The sequence below is a fragment of the Pipistrellus hanaki genome (genome assembly GCF_964339955.1).
Source record: "Pipistrellus hanaki genome assembly, chromosome: 1".
In the NCBI taxonomy this organism is placed as follows: domain Eukaryota; kingdom Metazoa; phylum Chordata; class Mammalia; order Chiroptera; family Vespertilionidae; genus Pipistrellus; species Pipistrellus hanaki.
Genome location: NC_140503.1, coordinates 18181052 through 18207954, shown reverse-complemented (window position 1 = coordinate 18207954; position 26903 = coordinate 18181052). Strand labels below are relative to the sequence as shown.

At 39.3% G+C, this 26903-nt stretch overlaps 1 protein-coding gene across 32 annotated transcripts in view; it reads left to right on the top strand.

Moving 5' to 3' along the window:
• NRXN3 (neurexin 3) overlaps positions 1-26903 on the top strand; it is a 1392989-nt gene that overhangs the window by 386400 nt on the left and 979686 nt on the right. For all 32 annotated transcript variants that reach the window (XR_014795650.1, XR_014795651.1, XM_084891153.1 and 29 more), the window contains 2 exons: positions 3017-3455; positions 7873-8256. Coding sequence is in view for 30 of the 32 variants with exons in the window: in XM_084891153.1 (XP_084747279.1) it covers positions 3017-3455; positions 7873-8256 (823 nt within the window). In the remaining 2 variants the exon portion in view is untranslated. The remainder of the gene's footprint in view (positions 1-3016; positions 3456-7872; positions 8257-26903) is intronic.

The window sequence follows — 26903 nt, the reverse complement described above, 5'->3', positions numbered from 1 at the left end:
CTGCCTGCCAGCCTGATCACCCCTTCCCCTACCAGACTAATTGCCCTTAACTGCCCTTCCCTGCTGGCCTTGTCACCCCTAACTGCCCTTCCCTGCCAGCCTCATTGCCCCTAACTGCTCTCCCCGGCTGGTCTGATTTGCCCCCCAACTGCCCTCCCCTGCAGGCCTGTTTCCCCCCAACTGCTCTCCCATGAAGGCCTGGGTCCTCCCCAACTGCCCTTCCCTGCAGGCTTGATCACCCCCAATTGCCCTTTCTTGCAGGCCTGGTCCCTCCGAATTGCCCTCCCCTGCTGGCCTGATCACTTACAATTGCCCTCCCTTGTAGGTCTGGTGCCTCCCAACTGCCCTCCTCTGCTGGCCATCTTGTGGCAGCCATCTTGTGTCCACATGGGGCAGCCATCTTTGATCACATGGAGCAGCCATTTTGTGTGTTGGAGTGATGGTCAATTTGCATATCACTCTTTTATTAGATAGGATAGAGGCCTGGTGCATGGGTAGGGGCTGGCTGGATCAGGGTAGGGGTTCCCTTGGGGCATTGGGCAGCCTGGGTGAGGGAGCTGTGGTAATTTGCAGGCCAGCCAAGGCCCCTGGGGACCCAAGCATAGGCTGGAAGCGGGTATCTGGGATTTATTTATCTTCTATAATTGAAACTTTGTAGCCTTGAATGGAGGCCAGGGCAGGCCAAGGAGAGTGGTAAACTTGGCTTCCTCCTGCACCAAGGGCAACCCAAGCCTCCTGCTTGCTCCAGCTCTGTGGCTGCCACTATCTTGGTTGGGTTAATTTGCATATTTGCTCCTGATTGGCTGGTGGGCATAGCAAAGGTATGGTTAATTTGCATGTTTCTATTTTATTAGATAGGATATATATATGGGTGTGTGTGTGTGTGTGTGTGTGTGTGTGTATGTATATATTGGGTCGGCAACTAAGTACTTGCGGATGTTTTAAAGAAAATCAAAGACAATTTTTTCATGGAACTAAATAACTTTATTCTGTAATGTATTGCCCATTTTGATCAATGACCTTTTGCCATCTTTCAGGCAGCATCATAATCCCACGTTCAAAAAACTTCTGTTTTTTATTAGCAAAAAACTGAATCAGGTACGATTTGACATCATCATCATTATTGAAATTTTACCATTCAAGGAGTTTTGTAAAGATCGAAACAAAAAGTAATCAGATGGTGCAAGGTCAGGACTATATGGTGGATGTGGCAAAACATCCCAACCAAGCTCCATTAATTTTTGCCGAGTGACCAAAGATGTGTGTGGCCTTGCATTGTCATGATGGAATACAACACCTTTTCGATTTGTCAATTCGGGCCGCTTTTCTTCAACTGCATTGTTTAATTTTGTTAGTTGTTCAATGTAGACATCAGAATTGATCGTTCGGTTGGGTGGTAAGAGTTCAAAGTAGACAATTCCTTTGTAATCCCACCAAACTGATAACAAAACCTTCTTTTGATGAATATCAGCTTTTGATGTTGTTTGAGTTGGTTCACCTGGCCTGCTCCACGATCTTTTCTGCTTGATATTGTTGTAAACAACCCATTTTTCATCGCCAGTTATCAGTCGTTTTAAAAATGGATCATTTTCATTACGTTTCTTTAGCAAATCGCAGCTGCTAATGCGTTGCGTTAACTGTGATTCTTTCAGTTCGTGAGGAACCCATGTATCGAGTTTTTGAACATAGCCAAGTTGTTTTAAGTGATTTTCAATGCATGTATGTGATACATGAAGCTTCTCTGCAATCTCACGTGTTGTACTGTGACAGTCTGAATTGATTATTGCTTTGATTAGGGCGTCATCAACTTCAACTGGACGACCAGAGCGTTTTTCATCTTTGAGTGAAAAATCACCAGAACGAAATTTGGCAAACCAATTTTGACACTGCCGTTCTTTTAAGGCTTCGTCACTATAAACAGCACATAACTTTTTATGAGCTTGCGATGCGTTTTTCCCTTGCGGAAATAAAAAAGCAAAATATGACGAAAATGTTCCTTTTGATTTTCCATTTTTCAACGAACGCCAAACAAAAACTACAAAACAGATCAAAAAACTTTTTTTACTGATTAACAGCTGAATAGCCAACTATCAAATAACAAAATGTGTTTTACATTTGTACTACGTCTGCAAACCTAAAAATTCAACTGAAGCCATATATGTGTGAAACTCGCAATTACTTAGCTGCCGACCCAATATATGTATATATGTGTGTATGTATATATATATATATCACACAATGTGTAAACACACATCTTCTTTTCTACCATCTCTTAATAAACATTTCATTTAAGCAATACAGCCACATAGTTAAAAAACATCAAATATAATAGCCTATTGAAAAAAGTAAGTCTACCTCCCGCATCTGAATATTAATCTGAAAAATCCTTTCTCTAATGACAATTTTATAGTTTCATATGTTTTCTTCCAAAGATGTTTTATGCATATGAGCATATATACCTATAACACTCCCCAACATGCACAGTTTACACAATGATAGCATAAGGCATGCTCTGATCTGTTCTTTGCTAATTTCACTTAACTATTACTTAGAGAGCACCCACATCAAAATTGGGAGCACTACCTGATTTCTAAGGGCTGCTAAATATTCCATCATAAGAATGTGCCAGTCTATTACTGATAGTCATTTAGGTTGTTTATGCTCTTTTATGAAGGACACATCAGTAAATATATTTGTATGCAAATATTTGTATCTGTACAACTCAATACGTGTTGACTTCTTCTTGTAAACTTATATTACATAACTTTATGACAATGCAAATATTGACCAGAAGCAGACAAAAGGGATAGAATGGAAATATAGCTTATTCAGGACTTGTGTATGCCCTAGAGGTCTTTTTGGTGCTTTTACAAATGCTATCTCTCACATGTCTCATGTTTCAGACCATTGTGTACTGCAGCCTCTTCTTGGGCCTTTTTTCCTGGATGCCCAAGGAGTGATGGATGGTTACCATTTGTAAGATTGATTCATATGACACTCATTTGGCTTTTGACAGGTTGTTTATAAGAATAATGACATCCGTCTGGAGCTGTCTCGCCTGGCCCGAATTGGGGATACCAAGATGAAAATCTATGGTGAAGTTGTATTCAAGTGTGAGAATGTGGCCACACTGGACCCCATCAACTTTGAGACCCCAGAGGCTTATATAAGCTTGCCCAAATGGAACACCAAACGCATGGGTTCCATCTCCTTTGACTTCCGCACCACTGAGCCAAATGGCCTGATCCTCTTCACTCATGGCAAGCCCCAAGAGAGGAAGGATGTTCGGAGCCAGAAGAATACCAAGGTGGACTTCTTTGCTGTGGAACTTCTTGATGGCAATCTGTACCTGCTGCTAGACATGGGCTCTGGCACCATTAAAGTGAAAGCCACTCAGAAGAAAGCCAACGATGGGGAATGGTACCATGTGGACATTCAGCGAGATGGCAGATCAGGTAGGAAGAGTTGGGGTATGTCATTGAGAACTGAGGAAACCTCTGGTTTCTTAGTTGGTTTCCTGGATTTATACTTTTTATCGTAATTTTTTGCACTTGCATGATTGTGGATTCTTTTGCTGCTCTCTTTAATGGTTAGTAAGATTATGTTTGGAACAAGACACCTGCCTCCTCAAAGGCTCACATTTTCTTCTCATCTCCCCTGCCACTCATTGAACAATCATCTTAGTGATACTGTCAAGACCCTGAAGCTAAGGATGGATTTTCAAGGAGCGTTTCCACAGCTACCAAAGCAGCTGTCATGTCACTGGTGTGATGATTCTCCTTCCCCTTCTTCTCCTTTTACTCATCACCATGGAAACCAATTATGACATCACAGATGCTGCATTACATGATAACTCCGTAGGGTTAGCTTCACTGTGTAAAGGTTTATGCAACAATACATCCCCAATAACTGGCAAAAGTCATGTTTCAGGGGGAAAATTATGACAAGAAAAGGAAAATCAATTTTTCCTGAAGTCATGTTCAATTTAAAGCCTTCCTTTGGTGTAAAAGCCTATATTTCACTTTTGCTCAGACCTCACTAACTCTCCCTTTCTCTTCATAACCTTTACTTTTGGTTTAAATGGCTTTGTTTGTTTCTGCAGCTGCAGATCAAACAAGCTAACCCCAGGCAGTACATAGCCACTCTGGAATAGTAACAGAAAGAGAGATGAGGAAAACACACACACACACACACACACACACACACACACACACACACAACACTCCCTGAAAAACCCCAAACAAAAGACAATACAAACAGAGAGTGTGGAGTTTTTGCATGCCGAATAGCCTCTCCAATTTCCTATGGACCATGCTGCAACATAGGTCATATTCTGTGCCATCAAAAAGGGCATTTCACCTGGAGTACTAATTAGAGCATTTGAATTTCACACTTATTTCCAGATTCTCTATTTAGGTGGTGTTATACTTGAGAAGAATCTTGGCTATATTTGCCATAGTTTTTAAGTATTCACTCCAGACATGTCATTTGGACATTGTCTTTCTAGGTGCATTTGATTAACAAAAGAAAGTAATAGCCTTTTTCCCCCCCTCAAAAGGCTGTAGCCAGGAATGGCTGAGTTTTGAGGATATGGCTTTTCTGCATAATTTCAGAGCTAGAGGGTGATGGTGATGAGCAATGCTGCCCTTAGGAGGAGCTGGATGGGTTTTGTGGGGAGGGCAGACGGGTGGCAGATTGCCGCTCTAGATGGTTTATTGCCCGGTAGGATGCTTTATTGATTGTCTGAAATATGATCAGAACCAGGAGGCATCTAATTAAATGTGCTTTTTTGAGCAGGAATTAACAGTTTGTGCTTTTTTAACAGAAAAATACACAAAAAATAATTTATTTGGAGGCTGAATTTTTCTTTCTTTCTTTTTCTCTCTCTCTCAGTTTATCCTTAAACTGTCAGCAGGGTGGAGTTAGAAAGCTGTCCCATAATTATAAAGGAAATACTTATGTTGGTTTTTAAAACCATGCATTTTGGGTCTCAGGAGTTGGGTCATGTTCGATGGGTTTCATGATTGACTAACTCAGACCTTGACAATGCTTAAAGGTTACCTGTCTGTGTCACAGACAGAACATGTAAAATTGCCATATATCTATTTCTGTTTATTTCAAACACTTACTACTTTTTAAAGTATGGCATTTTGTTTTGTTAGAACCACCAGTGGGCCCATCTTTGTCAAATAGGTCTGAATTACAGAAGCCTTGAATTTCATACCTGGGAGCTATAGCATTGGCCACTATTTGAAATACCTATAAAGGTCACCAAATCCTATAACAATTTACTGAGTTGAAAAATAATTGTAAAAGAAATGTAACATAAAATTGTAATATGACCTATTCAACTTCATTTATTTATGGATATATTTTCTAATACATTGTTCTTAGTTACAAACCTATACTTAAGTGAATAATTATAAAAACATTAGTGTATCTAAGTGTGGTGCCTCCTTCCTGCTCATCCTGAAGAATAACATGACTGAGAGGTGATCTACAAAAACTTTTATTTCACTTAGTATAATACCCTCTAGATCCATGTCCATTCATGTTGTCTCACATGACAAGATTTCATTCTTTTTCATGTCTGAATAATATTACATTATAAATATGTGTCAGACCTTCTTTACCCAATAATCTACTGATGGTCACTTAGGTTGCTTCCATATCTTGGCTATTATAAATAATGAAGGGATTAAGAAGTACAAATTGGTAGTCACAGAATAGTCATGGGGATGTAAAGCACAGCATAGGAAATATAGTCAATGATATTGTAATACCTACATATGGTGCCAGGTGGGTATTAAGCTTATTGGGGAATCACTTCATAAATTATATAAATGTCTAGCCACTCTGCTGTACACCTGAAATTGATATAAAATTATATTCAATATCAACTGTAATTAAAAAATAAATAAAATTAATTATAAAGAAAAATAAAAACTTTTATGATCACTCCCCCATTGGGCAGCAGATTCTTAAAACTTGAGAAATGTATATAAAACAGCTGTGGTCACACTCAGAGAATAAATAGGTTTGCCTCAGGGTGTCTTTAAGGCTCCCATATTTAAACTTGTTCTGGTTCTTGTCTTATTTGTCAGTAGATGTTTCTGCCTACTAGCTGGTAATCAGAGTAGCTTTGTAGAGGGCAAAGAAGGTAGATTGTTCAAGAAAGAAGAATGAGACACCAGCTTCCTTATATTTGTGAAATAGTAACTCTTAGTTCACACACACACACGAAAATTTTTAAGAGTTGAGTCCAGAAAAGCACATAAAGTAGTTAAAATGGTGACTAGGGCATTAACATTTTTACACAGTTTTTATTTTTTTTTATTTTTTTATTTTATTAAAAACCAAAGTTTCCTCTAGGAAAAAACTCCTAGGGGAGAGTAGGGGAAACAGAGGCCCCTTATGCTCTTTCTACTCTTCTACCCTGTGCTGACTTTGTAATATAGAGTGTCTGTTACATTCTTGATCTCATCTGATCTTCTCAGCCCTCAGGCTAGCCTCTTCATAGCGGAGGGAACTGAGATTCAGACAGAAGCAAAAAAGGCTAGCTGATGGATGGCATGATCCAGTTAACTTCATACCAGTGAAGCATTTTAAGAATACTAGATAATTTTCTTTAAATGTATGGAATGATGTTTGATTTAAGATATTACTTTGATTTCCTTGATTTTATACGTTAGGATACTGAGTTGTAAAGCAGCTCAGGGACTGGCCCAAGGTCATTTTCACCATTGAGGACTATAGTCCCTGTTCTCAAGTTCCCAGGTCAGGCCCTATAGTTACATCTTCTGTAATCTCAGGTACCCAGTCTCTCCCTGAGCTCAACTCCTATTCCCTCCCTGTTGCCTTTTTCACTCTAGCCTACCAAGGGCCTTCGTATATTCCACTTCTTCTGCCAGGTATGTCCGTCCTCCTTCTCAACATTCTCTGTTCAGCTCACCTGGCATATTCTTAGACTGTCACAGAACCCATTTTATTCTCTTCTTAACACCTGCCATTAGCTAATTTCTCTTGTTTTATGGATGACTTGTTTATTTTCTGCCCCCCTTCCCTGCAGCATCAGCTCCATGAGAACAAGTACATGCTTTGTCAAGTTCATCTCTATGCATAGCACTGTACCAGAAACAGAAGCAGTATTAAATATATATCTGTTAAATTAGTAAATAAACATGTTCCAGTTCAAATTTATCAAAGACAATATCCAAAATATTAACTGGCAGGCCTGGAAGCTAATGCTAGTATATAGAGTATCCGTATGTAGGGTTCCATCTTCCTGGGCATGCCGAGCCAGTGAGTAAGACTCAGGCAAGTGCTTGCAGAGCCCTTACACTGTCCCAGGCACAGAGTAAGAACTGTTAATATACATGAGCTCATTTAATCATCACACCCACCTGTACAGTGGGGACAATTATGTCTGAGTTTCATAGATGAGGAAATTAAGGCCCAGGAATGTTAAGAAGCTTCTTTAAGATTACAGCTAATAGTACATGGTAGAGCGGGATTGCAACACAGGCAGGAAATGTGATGCTTTCAATCATGTGGTATGCAATGCCTCAGCCAGGACTTTTAGGTAGAAAAAGAGACATCATCCGAGATGATAATAGGCCATTGGGATTGCCCTGGCACCTCCTATGGACCGGGGTGTTTTATCTGGCAGAGATTGAAACTGGATTAGCTATATTGCGGTTTCTATTACATTGTAGCATTTGGTTCCCTTATTTGCATTGCTCTCTCCTGGTCAGGCAACACTAGTCTCAGAATTCACTTATTGGGCTCCTTTCATTTGGTTCATTGAGTGGCAGCCTCACCTATGATGCCAAGGAGCTGTGAGCTCACTGTCTTTCTCTCCTCCCATCCCAGGTACCATATCAGTGAACAGCAGGCGCACGCCTTTCACCGCCAGTGGGGAGAGCGAGATCCTAGACCTGGAGGGGGACATGTACCTGGGTGGGCTGCCGGAGAACCGCGCTGGCCTCATCCTCCCCACTGAGCTCTGGACCGCCATGCTCAACTACGGCTACGTGGGCTGCATCCGTGACCTGTTCATCGACGGGCGCAGCAAGAACATCCGGCAGCTGGCGGAGATGCAGAATGCCGCGGGCGTCAAGTCCTCCTGTTCACGGATGAGCGCTAAGCAGTGTGACAGCTATCCCTGTAAGAACAATGCTGTGTGCAAGGATGGCTGGAACCGCTTCATCTGCGACTGTACAGGCACTGGCTACTGGGGAAGAACCTGCGAAAGGGGTGAGTAGGCAGCTGTGGGAGGCATGCTGTGTCTCAGTGGGTGGGAGTAGGTGGGTGGGATTACTATATGGGTGCCTGTGGAGAGACCTCTGCTTTCTTTGCTTCCTTTGGACCTATCTGTGCTTTCTTTCTTCTAGAGGAGTTTTCTTGGGTTTACTGCTGTTCAGGTGGCAACCTTTCTAGTTCTGGATGCTTGGATTTGTTTGACTAGGGTTGGGTTGCAGAAAGGGAAAGTGAAGGACAAACATTGCCATGATCATGATACTACTTTTGATTATCAGAGATCTTTCATTTAGAGAGGGTGAATCCTGAGATTAGTGTTGCCTGGTTAATCCATCCGGAATCCCTCTTCTGGGATTCTGGATGGATTAACCAACCAGTGTTTTATTTATTCATTGAACTCAGGCCTTTTGGAGCTCTCTGCATGCCAGCTCTTGGATTAGGCTTTAGAAATATACTACTGAACAAAACAGACCCACCCCTGTTCTCAAGGGGCTTGTTTCCTAGTTGAATATTTAGCCATTAAATAAATCATTTTAAATATGATGAGTTTAATAATAGACAGGGTAGCATATTCATTAAGAACATGAACTCTAGGGCCAAGTGAGAAATATGGCCCTCGTGGAGTGATGTGAACCTTATCAAGATAACCAATCTCTTTAGACTTGATTTCCTCATCTGTAAAATGGGAATAATCACAAGGTATTGGTAATAATGAAGTGAGTCCTGCACTATGGTAAGGTCCTGCACTATGGAAAGCAATTAATAAGTGTCAGTGATTGTTGCAGTCATAATTATTGTCATTCAGTATCATTAAAAGTAAAGTAGAGAGAAGTTTGGGAGGCCTTCACAAGTGGACCTGACAAACTGTAGGAGTTCATATAGGAAGCTTCTGTAAGGAGAAATATGCAAGTTGAGACTTGAAATATGAATAGGAGTAAGCTTCACAAAGAGGTGGGAGAAAGATGTGTGTTCTTGACAGGAAGGACATGCCAAGGGAGAGAAATAAGAGACTGTGGAACAGTTGAGGATCTGGACAAAGTGGAGTGATGTGGCTGGGGTGGGGGGGAAGGTTAGGAGAGTTGCTGAAAATTGGAGAGCAAACAATGGGGGCTGACAGATTAGAACAGGTCAGAATAATGAAAGTAGCCCTTTCCCATGCACCACTTTTGAATCTTACATTTGCACTGAATTTACAGTTTGGGTAGAGGGCATAGATAAAGGCAAGCCAAGAGACAACATCAAGACAGGAAGATTTCAGTCTCAAAGCCATATCCAGATTGCAGCCTGGTTTATTGTTTTAAATACCAAGCACACAGAATCAAGCTGATTGCTTGTAGGTTGATAACCTCTATTTTATATGAAAAAATAATCTACACAGTTGTCAAGTGTAATTCTAGTACTTTATGGATACTGCTTCTATTATAGGTAGTTTCTGCCCTCAAAAAGCTTATCATCTATTTAGCTGAGGAGCTGAAACATCAATACAAAAAGGAGTGATACAATGATAAAGGCAGTGGCCTAGATGATACCTGTGGGCCAGACTAGGAGGACACGGAGATTAAAAAAAAAAAAAAGATTTTCTTGAGGAGGAACCTGCAGGATCTTATCTCTAAAGACTAGCACCAGTGGCCAGAATTTTCCAATATCATGTCTGGTGATGAGGCAATATCCTGGCACAGGAATTGGATGACCAGTCAAAGATGATTTCAAGGAGTGGTTTTTGTGAGGTCAACTGTATTACTAGTTAAGATATGCTTCAAGAGAACTACAGTCTTCCATACAGTTGAACCCAAAACAGGATATAGGTGTAGAACATTGGTGTGAAGGTTAGAGTGAGCCCTCTTGAAGCTTATGGAATTTAAATTCAAATTCAAAGTGTGACAACCAGAACTTAAGCTAAGATAAGGAGGCAGCAACGTGGAATAGAAGTGGACCACATGGGGATGGTCAGTCTGTCAAGCTCCTGGATGCTTTCTAAATCTCTTTGTAGGGCATACTACCCTCGGACTGATTTGGAGAGAGAAAGGTCATTTGGCCTTTGAGGTGCATGAGACAGATTTGGTGTAAGCCCGGGTATTGCAGATCTTCCACAGTCTATAAAGGTAGTATAAGAACTACAGGTCACCTTAGACATATTACTTCCTCCTCTTGGACTTCTTCCCAAGTCAAGGGCTTTGTGGTTGTTGGCTATAGGCTGCAGTGACTATAGGTATCTGTGGAAAGTATCTCTGAGTTCACCTATTTCAAGGGCAGATCAATGGGTCGTGGCCAAATTTTCCAAGGACAGTGAAAGTCGCTGCCTTTTACATTGTCACTTTTGAGCAGTCATTAAAAGGCAGCTGATTGGGGATATATGAGGAACAATTATTCCTGGTACAGTGCAGCCAAGAGTCATCCATTTTGGCCAAATGAGAAGGAATCTAGCAAATTGAAGACATTTGATCTATATGTCGCTCAAATTCCAGACAGTTCATCTGATTGTTTTGTTCCCCCACTAATTGTTTTTTGGCTCTGTATTGTTCCTGACACCATGTTCAGAAAGAATCAGTGGAGTGTAAAAATGATAGGACTCCACTCTGCTAGCAAAGAAAATAGAGCTTCCCAAGGACATTGTTTTTCTTTATTGAGACTGATTCCTCAGGGGAGATGCTTTTGAGTATCTTTTATTCATTTTTCATACACTCAACAGACATGAAATCCTAGTATGTTCCAGAAATTGTATTAGATACATGACTTACAAATAAGCTGACAGTCCCTGATTTTGATCAAGGGGTTTGTAACCCTTCATGGGTAACAAAGGGAGATGTGAGGGATGTCTAACATGTGGTGGGTGTTATGCTATATGTCTCCTCACATGTGTCAAACACAAGGCCCGCGGGCCAAATCCAGCCCGCCAGGCCTTGCAATGTGGCCCGCACCGCGCTGTCATCACTGCACTCCGCTGTCAGTTTATGACATTGTCAGTTTATGACTGTTCAGTAAACCATTCGGCCCGCGATTTAGGCTGGATTTTAGATTTTGGCCCCTTCTCTGATTGAGTTCGACACCCCTACTATAGGGGAACAGTAGGGCACACAGATGGGAGAGGCCATGTCTATATGGGGGAGTGATGGTCAGAAAAATGGGCCCAGGTTTTTTGTTTATTTTCTTGTCTTTTATTTCTAATAAAATTATAGTCTCTCTATACCTATCACCCTCAGTATTCAATATAGACACTTCTGAAGAGTGGTGAAGGCTAAGTATTTGTTAAGATTATTTATATAGGAGCATGATCCACTTTGGATCAAGGAATGCTGCTCCATCCATCATAATACTCTCAACCTGGTCACTCACTTTACCATTTTCTTTTAAATCTTTTTTTCTAGAAGCATTAATAATAAGCCTAGAATTCATCATTTGTGATAAATATGATAAGTCTAGAATAGTTGCTAATACAGTATGTCCCATCTAGCCTAAACTATGTCCCATGCTTGGGGTTCATAGAGGGGCCAGTCTCTTGGTATATTTGGCCCCACAGCAGAAACAGTAGTGTTAGAAAAGTATTTGTTTATATAAAATAGGTAAGATGCTGAAAAGTGGTATTTATAGAAGCAGAATCGGGGATGGCCCAGTTCAGATCAAAATAGCCCAAGAACTCAAAGTGAGCAAGCAATTCAGTTTAAGAGATGATTCTAAGATCAAAGTTGTCAGCCCACAACAAGGGAATAAAGCAAGAGAACTGGAAAATATATATGTTAAACTGAGGTTAATTTGTATGAGTATTTTTCTCAGAGTAAAAATGGATGGTTCTTACTTGTGTCCTCAAAAGAGTGCACTAAATCTGCCTGTGAAAATAAGCAACTCTAAATCTTGACATATAACAATTAGCTTGATGTCATATTTAGATTTTTCATCATGATCTGATACTATCCTAAGAAGATGTAGATACATCTACCCATTCCGGTTGTTCAGCTGTAGCTATTTTGGTTTGTTATTCATAGTGAAGTGGGAAAAGTCTCCATGACCTAAAAAGCAAAAGCCTGTTTTAGCAACTGAATACCAATCAGTTTGGTTGAAATGCTGTCATCTGCTGGATGACCACCTGCCATCCTGTGGAGCCCTCTTGTACAGAGGAAGCATTCTAGCTTGTCTATCTGAAGGATATAGAATAAATTTACTTGAGATAATAAACATCTTCTCCTTGCCAGTGTAGCCAAATTATTTAGTTCCCTTGATGGGAGTCAAGTGTCCATAGGCAAGGCTATGGATTTGATTTATTTGTGGACCATTGAGCTTTAATTTAAGCTACAGATTCTATCCTTTTTTTCTGGATTTTTTTTCTGAGTGCCATAATTTATTTAGCAAGAAGGAAAATAGGACCCAGCATAAGTTCATCTCTTTGACAAGGAAAATAACCCATAGTCTAGCACAGAATCAGGATTGCCTAGTGCTTAGTACCATGAATTTTAGAGCCAGATGGAGCTTGATTGCTGTGTTGGTTCTGTCACTTACTAGCTAGATGATTTACAACTACTTTCCCTCTTAATTCTATGTCTCATATCCTCATCTGTAAATTGGGGACAGTAATACTTATTAGTTAAGGTTTTCTTGATTGCAAGTTACAGAATGGACTATAGCTAACAGAATCAAGGAAGAGGATTTGCTTCATGATTACCAAGAGAGGTATCAATAAACTGAAGATCTCACTAAGGATGTATTAAAAAAGAAGTGGGACCACTCTGGGGACCACAAGGCACTGCATTTGAAATGATTAACCACTTCTGACCTCTAGGTTCTGGACTTTTCCATTCAGAGTTTATATTTTCTGGAAAGAGAATCTACTTGGCCTAATTTGGTTCACCAGTCAGCTCTGTGTGTGTATGAAGTTACCTAGAATAGATATAAAGGACCACCCATGTGTGCCTTTATATATAAAAACACAAAGCATGATCTTTCATCCTTAAATGGGTAAGCTCAGGGTACCCTCACCCATATGGCCATGTCCTATTACAGATGTCCAACCATGTGCAACTACTTCTACCTGATAAAAGAAAGTATTTCCAGGGATCATGGGAATGCAATTTCTTTAAGAATATTAATTTGTAGAGCCAAGAAAATGTGATGGAGAAGATAAATCTACTCTTCCCTCTGGTCTCCAGGATTCCATTCATCTGACATAAATACCATCTGAAAACCGAGAATGAAAGATATTTTGAGTTCTCTCCAATGACTCTTGTTCTAATAGAATAAGAGTGAAGGCAACAGCTGTTCCCCCTTTCAGCTCGGGAACTTCTCTTTCAGCCAACCCCTCTGATGGCTGTTATGCACCCTAGAGCCACAGAAGCACATTCTTTCTGGGAAGGAAGGGTGAGAAACCACCTTTAGATGAAACACCACTTTTAGGTGAGGCTAGAGTGCATCATTTAGATGCCACATGGGAATCAGGACATTAATACATACCATTCATGTTATTTATATCTAATTAGTAGGTAAGGAATTAGAAACCCTAAGAAGTTAACATGACTTTAACTTGGAGTAGTTTTAGAGTGATTAAAATTCATGATTTCAGGTTCCTAATCCATTGCACTTTCTGTCACATTGGATATATGAAAGAAGTTATATTGTAAGGTCATAAAGGGAAAAACAGTGCATTTAAATATCTTTGTTTCCCTACAATCTCTAGCAGTGTGGTCATACTATAAGGTTATTAAATGTTGGAAGGCCCCAGTCCTCTGTATTGTTTCTCTTTGTGGTCTGTATATGCTCCTCAGTCTGTACAGTACAGCACTGAGAGTCAAGATTGCCTAGTGATCAGTGTCCCTTTGTGTCCTCATCCATTGCCAAGATGTCAAAGGTCATCTGTATGTCAGTGACTCCCAAATCAGGATCTCTATCCTGGAAGTCTCTATGGAATCCTATATATATATATATATATATATATATATATATATATATATATATATATATATATATATATATACCCAGTTGTCTATTTAACATCTGCATTTGAATATCTGATAGGTATCTTAATCACAACATTGAGAAAAAGAAATTTGAGGTCCTCATTCCTGCCCTAGACGTTTTTTACTTTTAGTTTTCCCCATCTCACTAAATAGTATTACCATAGTCCTTAAGGTTTTCCTTGAATTTTCTTTAATCTCATTCTGTCTGCCTCAGCAAGTTACTGTTGATGCTTTATCTAAACCCATCCTGTATCTGCCCACTTCTCTCCCTTTTCACCACCATCATCCTAGGTCTATGCTGATCTCTTCTTTAGACCCTGGATAGCAAGTCATATGATTATTAAAATCTCAAGTTCATTTTGTGCCTTCTTTAGAGTACTAAAGTTAGATTATCAAAATATCTACATAACACATTTCTACTTAAGTAGTTTTAATTTCAGTGGCCTTTGATCCCCTAAACTATAGGAAATGAAACAGGAAACGGAGCATCTAATGCTTCTTAAAATATTCACATAGCAATTCCATAAGTAGGTATCTAGCTATTCTCTATACCAGGCTTAGTGAGCTAAATTGTGAGGATACAAATTTATAGAATACATGGTTTAAGTTTCCTTGATGGACTCAGTCTAGTGAAGGGGATAGAGAAGTGATCTGCAAATTGAAATGCAGTCTATCAAGGGCAGTGATTCGGGAAATACTAATTAAAGGAAAGAAAAAGATAAAACAAAATATGTCCAACATGATATACTACTTTATAAGTGATTCTAGATCCCCTGGGGCCTGATCAGACTGACTTAGTTGTGTGTGAACACAAGAAACTTTGGTATCCAAGGTCAAATATAATAATCCTGTTTGCTTTCACAGATTCCAGTGCCATTGAGGATCTGCCTCATTCCCCAGGGATGTCCAGGCCCTTTATTTAGATGTGTCCTTGAGATTCTTTCTTGAATCCTCTGGTATGTCTGTTATGCAAAACTAAAATGAGGCAATTAGGCTTCATGCTCTCTTAGGGCCCTTCCAGTTCTAAACTCTGTGATCCTTAAATGTCATCTGCTTGGCAATATCTTCTCTCATCCTGAGACAAGAGGTAAATGTGAGTGAAGGGGAGGACAGGAACGTGAGTCCTTGTTCCTTGTAGTTTGCAGGACTGTCTGGGTTAGGAGGCTGGGTTTAGTTATAATAGAACTACATTGAACTTGTCACCTCTCTGATTCACTCATCTAAGAAGATGAATGCCTCGATGTTCTGGGAATACTTCAGACCCATGTACTAGAAGTTTTAATTGATAGATTAATGAATATAACCTTGGATTTCATAAGAGCATTAAAAGGCAGTCTCCTTTTATATCCATTGTGTACCCCTTTTAGATGTGAAATGACATGTATCAGAGAAAGGGACTTTTTAAGAAATGCACAATTCATTATCATCAACCAATGTATCTTTATTTTTTTTCCTAATCATTTAATACCTAACTTAGACACATGTATTTATGGTGAGGTCCAAATCAGTGCTCAGATTCAGACTTTTATTTTTTTTCCCTCCCTCTTTTCTAAGTTTTTCTTTTTTCAGATCCAGAATTGTATGATTTCTGGAAATTGTCACAGTCCATGAACCCTACATAAGTGTCATTCCACTAGGTCAGGGTCTGAGGTGCACAAGATCATAGCTATTTCTGTCCCTCCAAAAAAATAGATCCAGGGAAGGAGATTCTATATTATTCTGGATTCATAAAGCTAAGAGGTCTCAGGATAGGTTGGGGGCTGTAGAGATTTTTGAAAAATCTCCATCATGGCCTGTGTGCATTCTGAGAGAAAGAAGGCCAGCATTTTGGGATGGTGCATGACAGCTGCTTAGGACTGCGTCACACCTGCTGTTGGCTGTGGTTCTATCAAATGCAGGGACACAGCGGCCATTTATATTGCTGTTCTGTACCTTTATTACTGCTTTTTCTAAAGCTGCTTGACTGCCAGCAGATATTTGCCCTTTATGGATGCCATAAATTGAGTTGGTACTAAATTATGAAAAACAAGTGTTTCAAAACGTAACACAAAGAGATTGTCATAGTCTGTTCTAGCATATCTGGCTCCATGTGTCTTTTCACAGATAGATAAATTCTTCCTTGTTCCAGTGTGGATTATTGAGAAAAATGTTGTGCCTACTTTGTATATACACTGGCCATTTAACCCTCACATCCACTCTGCAGGCTTCATGTTATTATTCTTATTTTCTAGATGGAGAAATTAAGGGCCAAATTCATTCATTGCAAGGACCTATTGAGTACTGTGTTCCAAGGGCTGCACCGTGTTGAGCCTCTGGGTGCCAAAACGTTGATTATGCCACTCCTCATAAACATGTCAATAAATTCTGATATCTGAGACAGGTGGGGCACAAGTGCAGGTAGAATTATCATGGATAGCATCACATGGATAGCATCTAGTGTGACACTAGAGCTGAGGCTTGGTGGAGTTGCAGGAATCTTCCAGGTAGACCAGGTAGGTAAAAGTATTCCAGGTAGGGTGAGGGCATGTATCGGAGTGGGGTGGGGGTGGGGTGGCAATCGTAAGATATGTACACATATAATACCTTAATAAAAAATGAAAAAAAAAGTATTCCAGGTAGAAGGAATAGAGATGCAGAGGTGACTTTGATAAACAGGAAGTTTTTCTGAGATGGAATCTAAGACTTGGGGATTGAGGAGAAGGAATTTGAGGGGGTATTTTAGAAGGTGTGGCTAGAGGAGTGAAAGGATCAGCTGTGAAGCACCTGGTTTGCTCTCCCACATTTAGATCTTATAGGAGACAAGGGGTTTTTATCAATGGGACAATAATATTGGAGCACTCTGATGGAGGATGGGTGGCATGTGGGAAACAGTAGGCCAACAGATTAGCATGTATTAGTTCAGTTTGCATTATATTATTTTGGAATAAGAAGAGCTCTAACTGAGGTCACATTTTGAGGGTGCATCTAATGGATATTAGGGGCAGTGTTGATACGATTTACTAACCAACTGTACCCAACTAAAGAATGGCCTAGAACAGGAGTTAGGCCATAGAATTTTAGTGTTTCTTCCCTCTCTACTACTCAGCCATCTCAAATCAGTTGGATATTCTCTGGAGGTAACAAGGGGATGTAGGTAGGCATCACCTGCACATGCCGGTCTCATTCTGAACATATGTGTCATACCCTTTCTCTGCCTCAGTTTCCATACTTACCATTGAGAATATCAACAGTGGCTGCTTAATTGGTTTGCTGGGTCCCTCTGTCATTTTATATAATATGCTCACATGGATAATAAATCAACATGCCCCTTTCTGAATCTAGAATCCTATAATTAAAGAATGAAAAAGTTCTCTGTCTAATGTTTGTATTCTGTGTGTTTCTTGGGTTATAGAAGTGACCTAGATAGGATTTTTGTGTTTAAAGTGTAATGTTGGAAGGAAGATTATGGCAGAAGGGAAGATACCAAAGCATGCTTTTGTCAACACTTCAAATGTTTTGTATAAGGAAGCAAGACGTGACTGATGTATTGTAATCCCAGATTTTGAGGAATTAATAAATAAAGGTGACCAAGATTTGCATACCATACCCAGCCTTGGGCAAAAGTAGGTTTACAGTTTTTCATATGGAAATAATACAATGATAAATGAATAATAATACAAGGATAAACTCTGTGTCTCATGTATTTACAACTGTAATTGGTTAAAATTGTACTTTCTCTTTCTCATAAAAGTAGCTATATTTGAATTAAAATATTTATTTTGTTTAAAGAAGTAGGAAAGTTATATTTTTAAATTTTCTGTATTCTGGTCTCTTTAGAATTTTGTAGTGATGGCACCCAATATTGAGGATTCTGCTCCTAAGTGCACATTGATTGCATATAGAGTGCATGTACATAGTTTTTCTCTAGTCTTTGAGATGTTTTTCTACTCTATTTTATCCTGGGTTTTGTTTTAATTCAAGAGACAGCAGACATGTAACTGACATGAATAAAAGACTCAAAACCTAAAACTTAATTAACTCAAAGAAAACAGAGAATAAAGGGTTGTAAAATTATATTGCCAGAGACCCAGATATAATCTTGCTTGCCTCTCAGCATAACCATTATGGCTTGTAGCAGAAACACCTTTAATCCCCAATTTTAGATGAGGAACCTGAAGCCTCCACATAGAAAATGAGTTACTCAAAGATTATAATGTTCTTAGTCCCTCATTTTGGTTCCCCTATGGTTATATTTTTCAAAAAAAAAAAAATATATATATATATATATATATATATAAGCAGTATCTGTGCATATTTTATAAAAATATATGTTTATGTACCTATCACCTACTAAGCAGTAGAATAATGGCATTATAGCAAAGGCATATGATCATCCTCTGGTAATTTTTAAAAATTTTTATTGTTGACAGTATTGCAGACATCCCCCAGTTTCTCCTCCTTTGCCCACCTCCACCCAGCCCTCTTCCCCTTCCCTCTGACCATCTCTACACTGTTGTCTGTGTTCATGGTCTGTGCATACATGTTCTTTGACTAATCTCTTCATCTTCTTTCATCTTGATAAATTTTATTTAAAATATTGTCGATTGATTTAGGGAGAAGAACTATGAACTGAAAATTGTGCATTGAAGAACTCTCTAATATAAGACATTTAAAGTTTGGAGAACTAATTCTTTACTACATACTTGTCAAATAGATATATAGTACCAATGTTACTTTCTTTGGTTTTAAATGTAAGAGCATGCTCATCATATATTAGGTACTTACATAAATTGTTTTATTATTTTTCTTCTGTAATATTTTTTTGCTTGCTTGTGTGGTTAAAATATATTCTTTATACTCTTCAAAAAATACATAAAGAGAAAAGACATGGATACATTTATCTTTTCCCTTTCATTACCCATCCTATCTTACCCCAGGAACAACAAATAAATCCAGCCCAGCAGAGAAGACTTGGAAGTGAAAAGAGCATCTGACACCTAGGGCTGGAAACTCTGGGTATAAATGGTGCTTGAAAGGCCCCCTTCTGTGGGCGATTGGATGGTTATTTCCCTGGTGAGGAAATGCAATATTTCTTGGAGAAGATCATTTCATGCTTCTTAGCATATTTAACCTTTACAGTAAGTCATTCTCATCAAAATGACAAACCCCAACAGAGCCTTCTGAGAGATCAGTAAATCAGAAACTTTATGAAATCTGTGGGATTAGCACACTTCCCCAGGGAGAGAAAGCTCAAAGTCCTGTGCCTTTCAAATATCCATCTTCTCTGTGGGTCCCTTATCTGGAGCTTCCTGCTGTGGCCCATTGGTGTTTGGCTATTGTTTTCATATGGTCTCCCAGCACCACATATTGACACCAGCTCAGGCCAACACATTCTTTATCAGCAACATTGTAAAGGAAAAATAAAACACTGATTTTCAGGGGTGGACTAAGGAATAACAGACGGGAAGCTGTCCATTTAGAGTAATTTCAAGATTTTGAGAAATAGTCAAAATCTTCCACATCTTCTTGCCTGCATTCTTGGTTCCCAAGTAAAGAGAAAGGACTTTTAGAGTTCCATGAGACAAGTCCAGAAAAGCATGAAATAGTTGCAGCTCAGGACTTAGAAGACAAACTTTGCCCTGTAACAATTTATCTAGGTCCACAACGTACTCTAAGTCACACTTGCATGTGTACACACACACACACACACACACACACAGACACACACACACATTATGATTTTCTGGTAGGTAGAGGTGGAATGGCCTAGAGAAAAATCACTCCAGAGCTCCCTTAGGCTGGTCTTATTCTGTATATTGTTTAAAGTGAACACATGGGCAAGCATGGAAAAAATAAAGAATAACGCTTGGATAGAAGGAGAAACAGGCATATGCACCCAGGGTAAGGGCTTTCATCATTTTAAACAATGGAGCTGACCTTGCTGCTCTATATGGTGAGTAGAGCTCCCATTGAGTGATACACCTTTGCTTCCTCCCACTCTGTTCCTTTGTCCCTTCCGTATTACTCTTAACTTTCCCCCTCTTTTTCTTTATTTCCTCTGTTCTTTATTACTTCTTTCTGATCAACCCCACAGTCCTTTCTTCCTTTCTTTATCCATCTCTTAGGCTTGATATGGCAATAATGTCTACTTTTTAATGGAGGGATGTAATTGACCTTTGTTTATTCTGAATGATTGGCCTGAGGGTTGCTATAAAAGGTGAGCTGGTGCTAGAACTCTCTGGTGGCAGCTAGTAGAAGGGAAGGACAGGCCCCAAGGCCTCTGCAAGCACATTGTCTAGCCTGGAAGTCATCTCCTTTTGAACTATGATAAATGAGAAGGGGACTTGGCAAGAGGGAGCAAGGACTGTAAAACCAGGTGGTTAAAATATAAGTGGGAATTGTATAGCAGTACACTGGGGTATCATTCTTACTTGATGAAATGCATTGGCTGCTGCACAAGAGCCCTTCTCTGCCTAGTGGTGTCCCCTGGACTTTTTATAAATGGAGATAGATGATGATGGTGTGATGGTGAATGAATATGTTCATAGGATGAAGCTGAACAGAATGCTTTCTTTGTAAATTTTCTTTTGCCCTTTCTTTCTCCCTTTCTTTAATCCTCTCACTTCTTCCTCACCTTTCTTTCACCTTCTTTCCTTTATTGCCTTCAACCTCTTCAAAAACACTTCATTTCTTTTCTATGTGTAGAACATGTTTGACCCATCCCATTTCTTTTCACTAGATTGGTGTGTACCTCCAGGCTTTGATGGAGCAATTGGCCTAATGAATCTTGACTTTGTAGGAATGTTATTTTTTCTTCATAAAGTGCTACTCAATAAATGAATCTCTGGATTATAGCTCTGTTAGGAGTATTTACCACGGTTGTGAAGAAGCTTCATTAAAAATTATCATTATTGGGTTATTGCCAACATTCTAGGTCATGGATTTCCATTTAACAAATGAACATTGATTTTTATGATTTCAAAAGCAATATCTGTTCACTGTGGAAAATTTAAAATATATGAAAATTTATTAATTCAACTTTTTTTTTAGCTGATATTAATTGAACACCCATTTTATGGCAAACAATAAAAAAAGAAAAAAAATCACTCATAATTATACCAACTAGAAAGAGTCATTATTTAACATATTGGCATGCTTTATTCTATTCCTTTCGACAATGCATATATATAAAAATATTTGTAGTCATTTTAAAATAAAATTTCTGTCCTGAGTTATTCAGGTAGAATTATCTCATCAATCCAGTTATGTGATAATTCCATAATTATGCCATAATTTCAGTTTGGAGATATGTTATCTTTGTCTCAAATCATAAATAAAATCTCTAAAAATATGATTTTTAATGATCACAGTAGCTACCTTTGCCAAATAGTACCTCAATAATGTTAACAAGCCACTCCAAAATTAAGTAGCTTACAACAAAAAACCTTTAAATTTTATTATGATAGACCTATGGATAGCCTTTAGGTTCTTAAATATCTTTCTATTGACACTTCAACTCATCTCATCTCATCTCTAGGAATGTATATCTTGCTTCAGAGATTGTCTTTTATACCAGATAAGAAACTATCTCTGCCTGGTCTGTGTGGACCAGTGATTGATTCCCAGTCAGGGCACATGACCTGGTTGGGAACTCAATTCCTATTCGGAGACATACAGGAGGCAGCCAATCCATGATTCTCTCTTACTTGCTGTGAAATAGCCAGACACAGATTCAGGTTTGAAAATTATATTAGAGTCAGCTCCATGATCTCCACATTTTCCCAGGGCCAAAAACTACCCAGGGAATGTTATTCCCTTGGAAAATAGAAGGAGGGCAGGAGAAAACTTGGATCTAGTACTTCCTGAGACCTTACTCTGCATCTGGCACATTGTCACTGCTGTCCACATTCCTTGAGCTAGTGCAAGCCATGGTGCCAAGCCCTTCATTAGGGGGCTATTACACTACATCCATCCACTATAGTGATGTGAACTATGAAGATGCATAATTCAAAAATAGGTGAGGTGTGAAAAATTGTGAACAAGGGTACAATCAACCATAGTAGACCACCTAATATTTTATTATCACTAATAACCAGCAATTGATCAAAGAAGACTAGTTATTGATCCATTCTATGAAGCTCTATTGTGCCCCCATCTGGTGTGATAAGATATACAAGACACTTTTCCAACCTAAGAGGCTTCAGAGGACATCAGATCCTTTTGTACTAGCCCAGTTTTCTTTCCTATCTATTGCAGCCTTTTGGTTCTGAAATACATTTCTATTGACACCTCAACTCATCAGATCTCTAGGAATTTATATCCTTCTTCAGAGATTATCTCCTAGACCAGATGATAAACTAGCTCTGATTTTAATGCAGAGGATGCTTATGACCATGATTGGAGAAGGGCTTAAGGAGATGAAGCCTAAGACATCGCCAGGTCAGTTCCAGATTATCAGCTTTAGAACCTAGAGGTGAGGCAGAATAATTTGCTACCTGGTTTGATATTTGTTCTGTAAAACAATAAAGGAGGCTGGGAAAGACCAGTGGAACACTTGGGCTCTCTAGGAGTAGTAAGGAATGATTGATTGGATACATTAAAAAAAATTCAGAATCAATGAACTCCACTCTTGTAATCTGTACTAAATTACTCTTAAAGTCTGGAATTCTTTTCCTGCTTTAGGTTCTATTACAGCTTTGAGGAATCTGTACTGCTTAGGTTTTTGGTATTCAGGCTATTATTTCTGGTACTGAGGTCCCTGTCTCTACTAATGCACCTCTTAATTTTATTTATTTTGTATCTGTTCCTCTGCTTTTATTTTTTTAATTTCAGACTTTATACATTAGATAGCCTGATTTAGGCCAGAACCATATCTTCTCCATTGCCCAGGGCCTGTTATATAGAATGTGCTTATCACACATTTGTTGATAGTGATAGGTTATGGGCACAGGTACCCTCAATCTTTTCACCTAAAATCTTAACAAATATTTTTTATCACCCATATATTTTCTCTCTCATGCAGATTACCTTGTTCTAGGCTTATATTTCATGCTCACAGGCAAAACTTTCCCACAGGAAACCTAGTTTGTGTGTTTATTTCAAATGTAATTTTCTAAAGAAGGAGCATAATTATTGGAACAGAGTGTACCAATGTCAAGGCATCAGTCCGTGCTATAAGAGCCAATTTAGAGTAGTCAGAAGCAACAGAGACTGCTAATTAAATTAATGAGGTTTAATAGCTTGTCTTCTCTCCAAATAGAAACTTTTCCTGACCAGAATTTTGTAAGAAGGCAACTATATTGCATTTAGATACTGTGCATATGAAGGATAGGAGAAATAGATTTAGGGAATGATTAAAGGGATATTTGTGTGAGAGTAAGACTAATGTTATAGAATATTTGTAGAAAACCATCTATTATTACTATGGGTTACTACCATTTAACAAATATTGATTGAGACCCTATTATGTGATAGTCTTTATGACAAGAACAAAGGGTAAGGGATGTCTCCAGACTTCAGGGAACTCAAGGTCACCTTGAAAACAGCAGATGACTGCCCCCAGGAAGATAGATTGAACATAAATCCATTTAACCAAGATCTCATTCTTAGTGCTGTATGAATGATCTTGTTTCAGATGCAAGATTGATTGGAGGTCAAAGATGAAGTGGGAATAGAATGAGTTTAGATCTCAGTTAGAATAGAACTTCAATTTATTTACTTCTAAAAACAATATGCATGGTATGAATTCTTTCTAAGGAGTTAGAGAAACTTCTACTAGGATTGGATCAGGGTATGAGTATAAAAATTCAGGCCTAAAAGAAAGCCAAAAAACACACATCTGAATCTGCAAAGATCACTAAAAACACACAAAAACACATAAGCACACAACCTTTCTAGCTTACTGGTCTATTTATTTGCTATTCCTTGACTGATAAAATAAACAGTTTCAGATGCAAGATTAAAATACAGTTATTTTAACAAGAGGACTATAGTTAATTAGAGATCCACTGCATGCATTCATGCATGAGTGTGGTCCCTTGGGGTGGCCTGCAGGGATTGGGCCCCAGCTCGCACCTTCAGGCGCACAGCCCCAGCTCTTGCTCCCAGCCTTGCAGCCCCACCTGGCACCCCTCCATGGCCTGGTGTCTCCCCCTCACCTGCTCCACCATTCCACCTGCAGTGTGATCAATGGGGGCCAGGTCCCCCTGCCCATCTCCTCAACACCTGGGAGCCAGGCAGTGGACCCAACCCCATTGCCACTGCTGGTCTCTGTCTGCAGGGCAATCAGCAGGGTTATTGAGCCCCTGCTCATACCTGCCTTGGCCTGGCACCACCCACTCACTGCTCCACCATTCTGCTGCAGTCCTGCTCTTGTCAGGGTCCATTGAGGCCAGAAGTGCTTCCACTGCTGCGCACTGCCAGCACTGCATCACTGACACCCGTCAAGTTCAATGCTGCCCCCTGGTAGTCAGCCATGTCATGTGAGTAGTCGAACTTTTGGTCAAAATCCTGGTCGAACTATTTGCATGTTAAGCTTTTATTATATAGGATACTACTGTACGGTGCATTTGAAAGCTGGGGCAAGAGCTGGGGCTGTTAAGAGAATAGATCCTCAGAGTTCTCATCACAAGGAAAAAATCTTTTTTTGTGTTTATATGCGATGATAGATGTTAACTAAACATTTGTGGTAATCATTTTAGAATATATATAAGTCATTAGGTTGTATACCTTAAACTTATACAGTGCTGTATGTCAATTATCTCTCAGGCCCCTGCCTAGTATCTGACTTAGATTTCTATTTTTGAAAGGTTTTCCAGGCTGGCTTTTCCAAAAGAAACCACTTGTTGTTGTGTTGTTGTTGTTGTTGTTTTTCTTCTTTTTTTTCTGTGTTTGAACATGCCACTACTCACTGGTTAAACTGACTCCATTTGCCTGATTGAACATCAATGTCTTAAAGCTTAATAGCCTAAAGAGTTTTTCATTCTTTACTTCCAACAGGTAGTGATAAAACATTTGCTTACTGATTTATTTCCACTACAGCACTCCTCAACCCACTATCTTTTCATCATTCATTAACTAACAGCAAAATTCTTCTAAAAAATACCAAGTCCCTTACTAAAGCAAATGTCCTCACATACAATAGAAATCTTTAATCTACAAGGGGGTTTTACATATATTAATCACTACTGCCTCCACATTTCTGTGTCCTCCACTTGAAATACCTTGTGCAACATTTCTATTAGCATCTAGTGTTCTCTTCATGATAATAAGGGCCAAAAAAGGACCCAGCTTCCAGGAAACCCAGAGCCACACATACACCTTACTCTCATAAGCTTTTATGTTCTAAGTATCTGTGACAATTTTCTCCCTTGAGATTCTACTTGCATTTTAATCTATATTTTGCCTCAATATTACATTTTCTTCTTTTGGTGAGCTCTCAATTTTAATGTAACAGCTTGAACAAGCCGCATATTTACAAGAAATTAACCATGTGTAATGGGCTGTGTTGTCCTTATTTTACATATGGGGATGCAGGGGGAGCTGAGAGGTTAAGTATCAGGAGGCAAAGATGTGTTCTGTTAGGCACCTACTCTGGTTGATAGGCAGGCTTTGGCCTGAAGTGCTTGCTATGTGGTGAAGCATTATGGATCTGTATCCCTCAGTAGGATAGAGGTTGCCATTTTAACCTAGCAATGATCATGGTAGGTTTCACGGTGGGAGGAAGAGGAAGCAATGTTTTCCTCCAATAAATCCAGAAATCCCTCTTTTCTATCCATATAAAAGCGTTTTAGTGCAGGATTCCTCTCACCCCCCTCTGTCACTCTCCAACAGTAAGGGATAAAGATACTATGGAACCAAAGAAGGGAATGAACCCTTCAGGGCCACGTATTTGTTGGTTTAGAAGCCAGAGAAGCAGAAGGTATAAAGCTGACTAGCCTTGCAAGGGAGTAATGTAAGTATCTTGCAATCCTCACCTTCATCTCTGTGGAAGCACAGATTGTCCCTGGATGTGGTACAGCCTCTTTTCAACAAATCAGGTTGTCAGGGGGGCTAACTGTTCCCTCGTGTTTACTCCCTGTGAGAATGATCTTTTGTAGCTGGCTTCCCACAGGAATTGATGGCATCTGGCGATTGTTTACTTTTAAGACATCATGTGGTGAAGGATGCAGGAGTGACTGAAAGCACATTTTTGGACAGACCAAGATTCCATGGGAGAGAACACATGTCAGTGGCATCCATCCCAAGCCTATGAGCTTCTCAGGGACAGTCAGGAGGCAGGCACGCTGAGGTCCCATGGGTTGGTGCATGTTAGGATTGGGCAGTGTCACTATTTGCCCCCAAGAACTTGTACAAGGAACTAAATAATAATATGGTGAAATTCAAGTAAAAACTAGTTTATTGTATATAGTTTATTTTACGTGTTTCATAGCTAGAGGAAGTAATGGCTATAAATAAGAAGGGGAGTAAGCCATATCACCTGCCACATGCACAGGGCATAAATAGCTTGTTGGCTTAAACATTAGTTAAGCAACATTAAATTTAAAGGGTGTTTCTGTTAGTAAAGGGTATGTAGTGTGTGATATAGAGTGATCGTTGCAAATTTGACCTGCTTTTCTGTCTGGAGGAAGAGAAAATCTGGCCAGGGTATGTCTGACAGCTTGCTCACAAATTCCTAATGTCCATCAAAAGTGGAATTATGCCTTCATAAAACAGGCCTGTCAT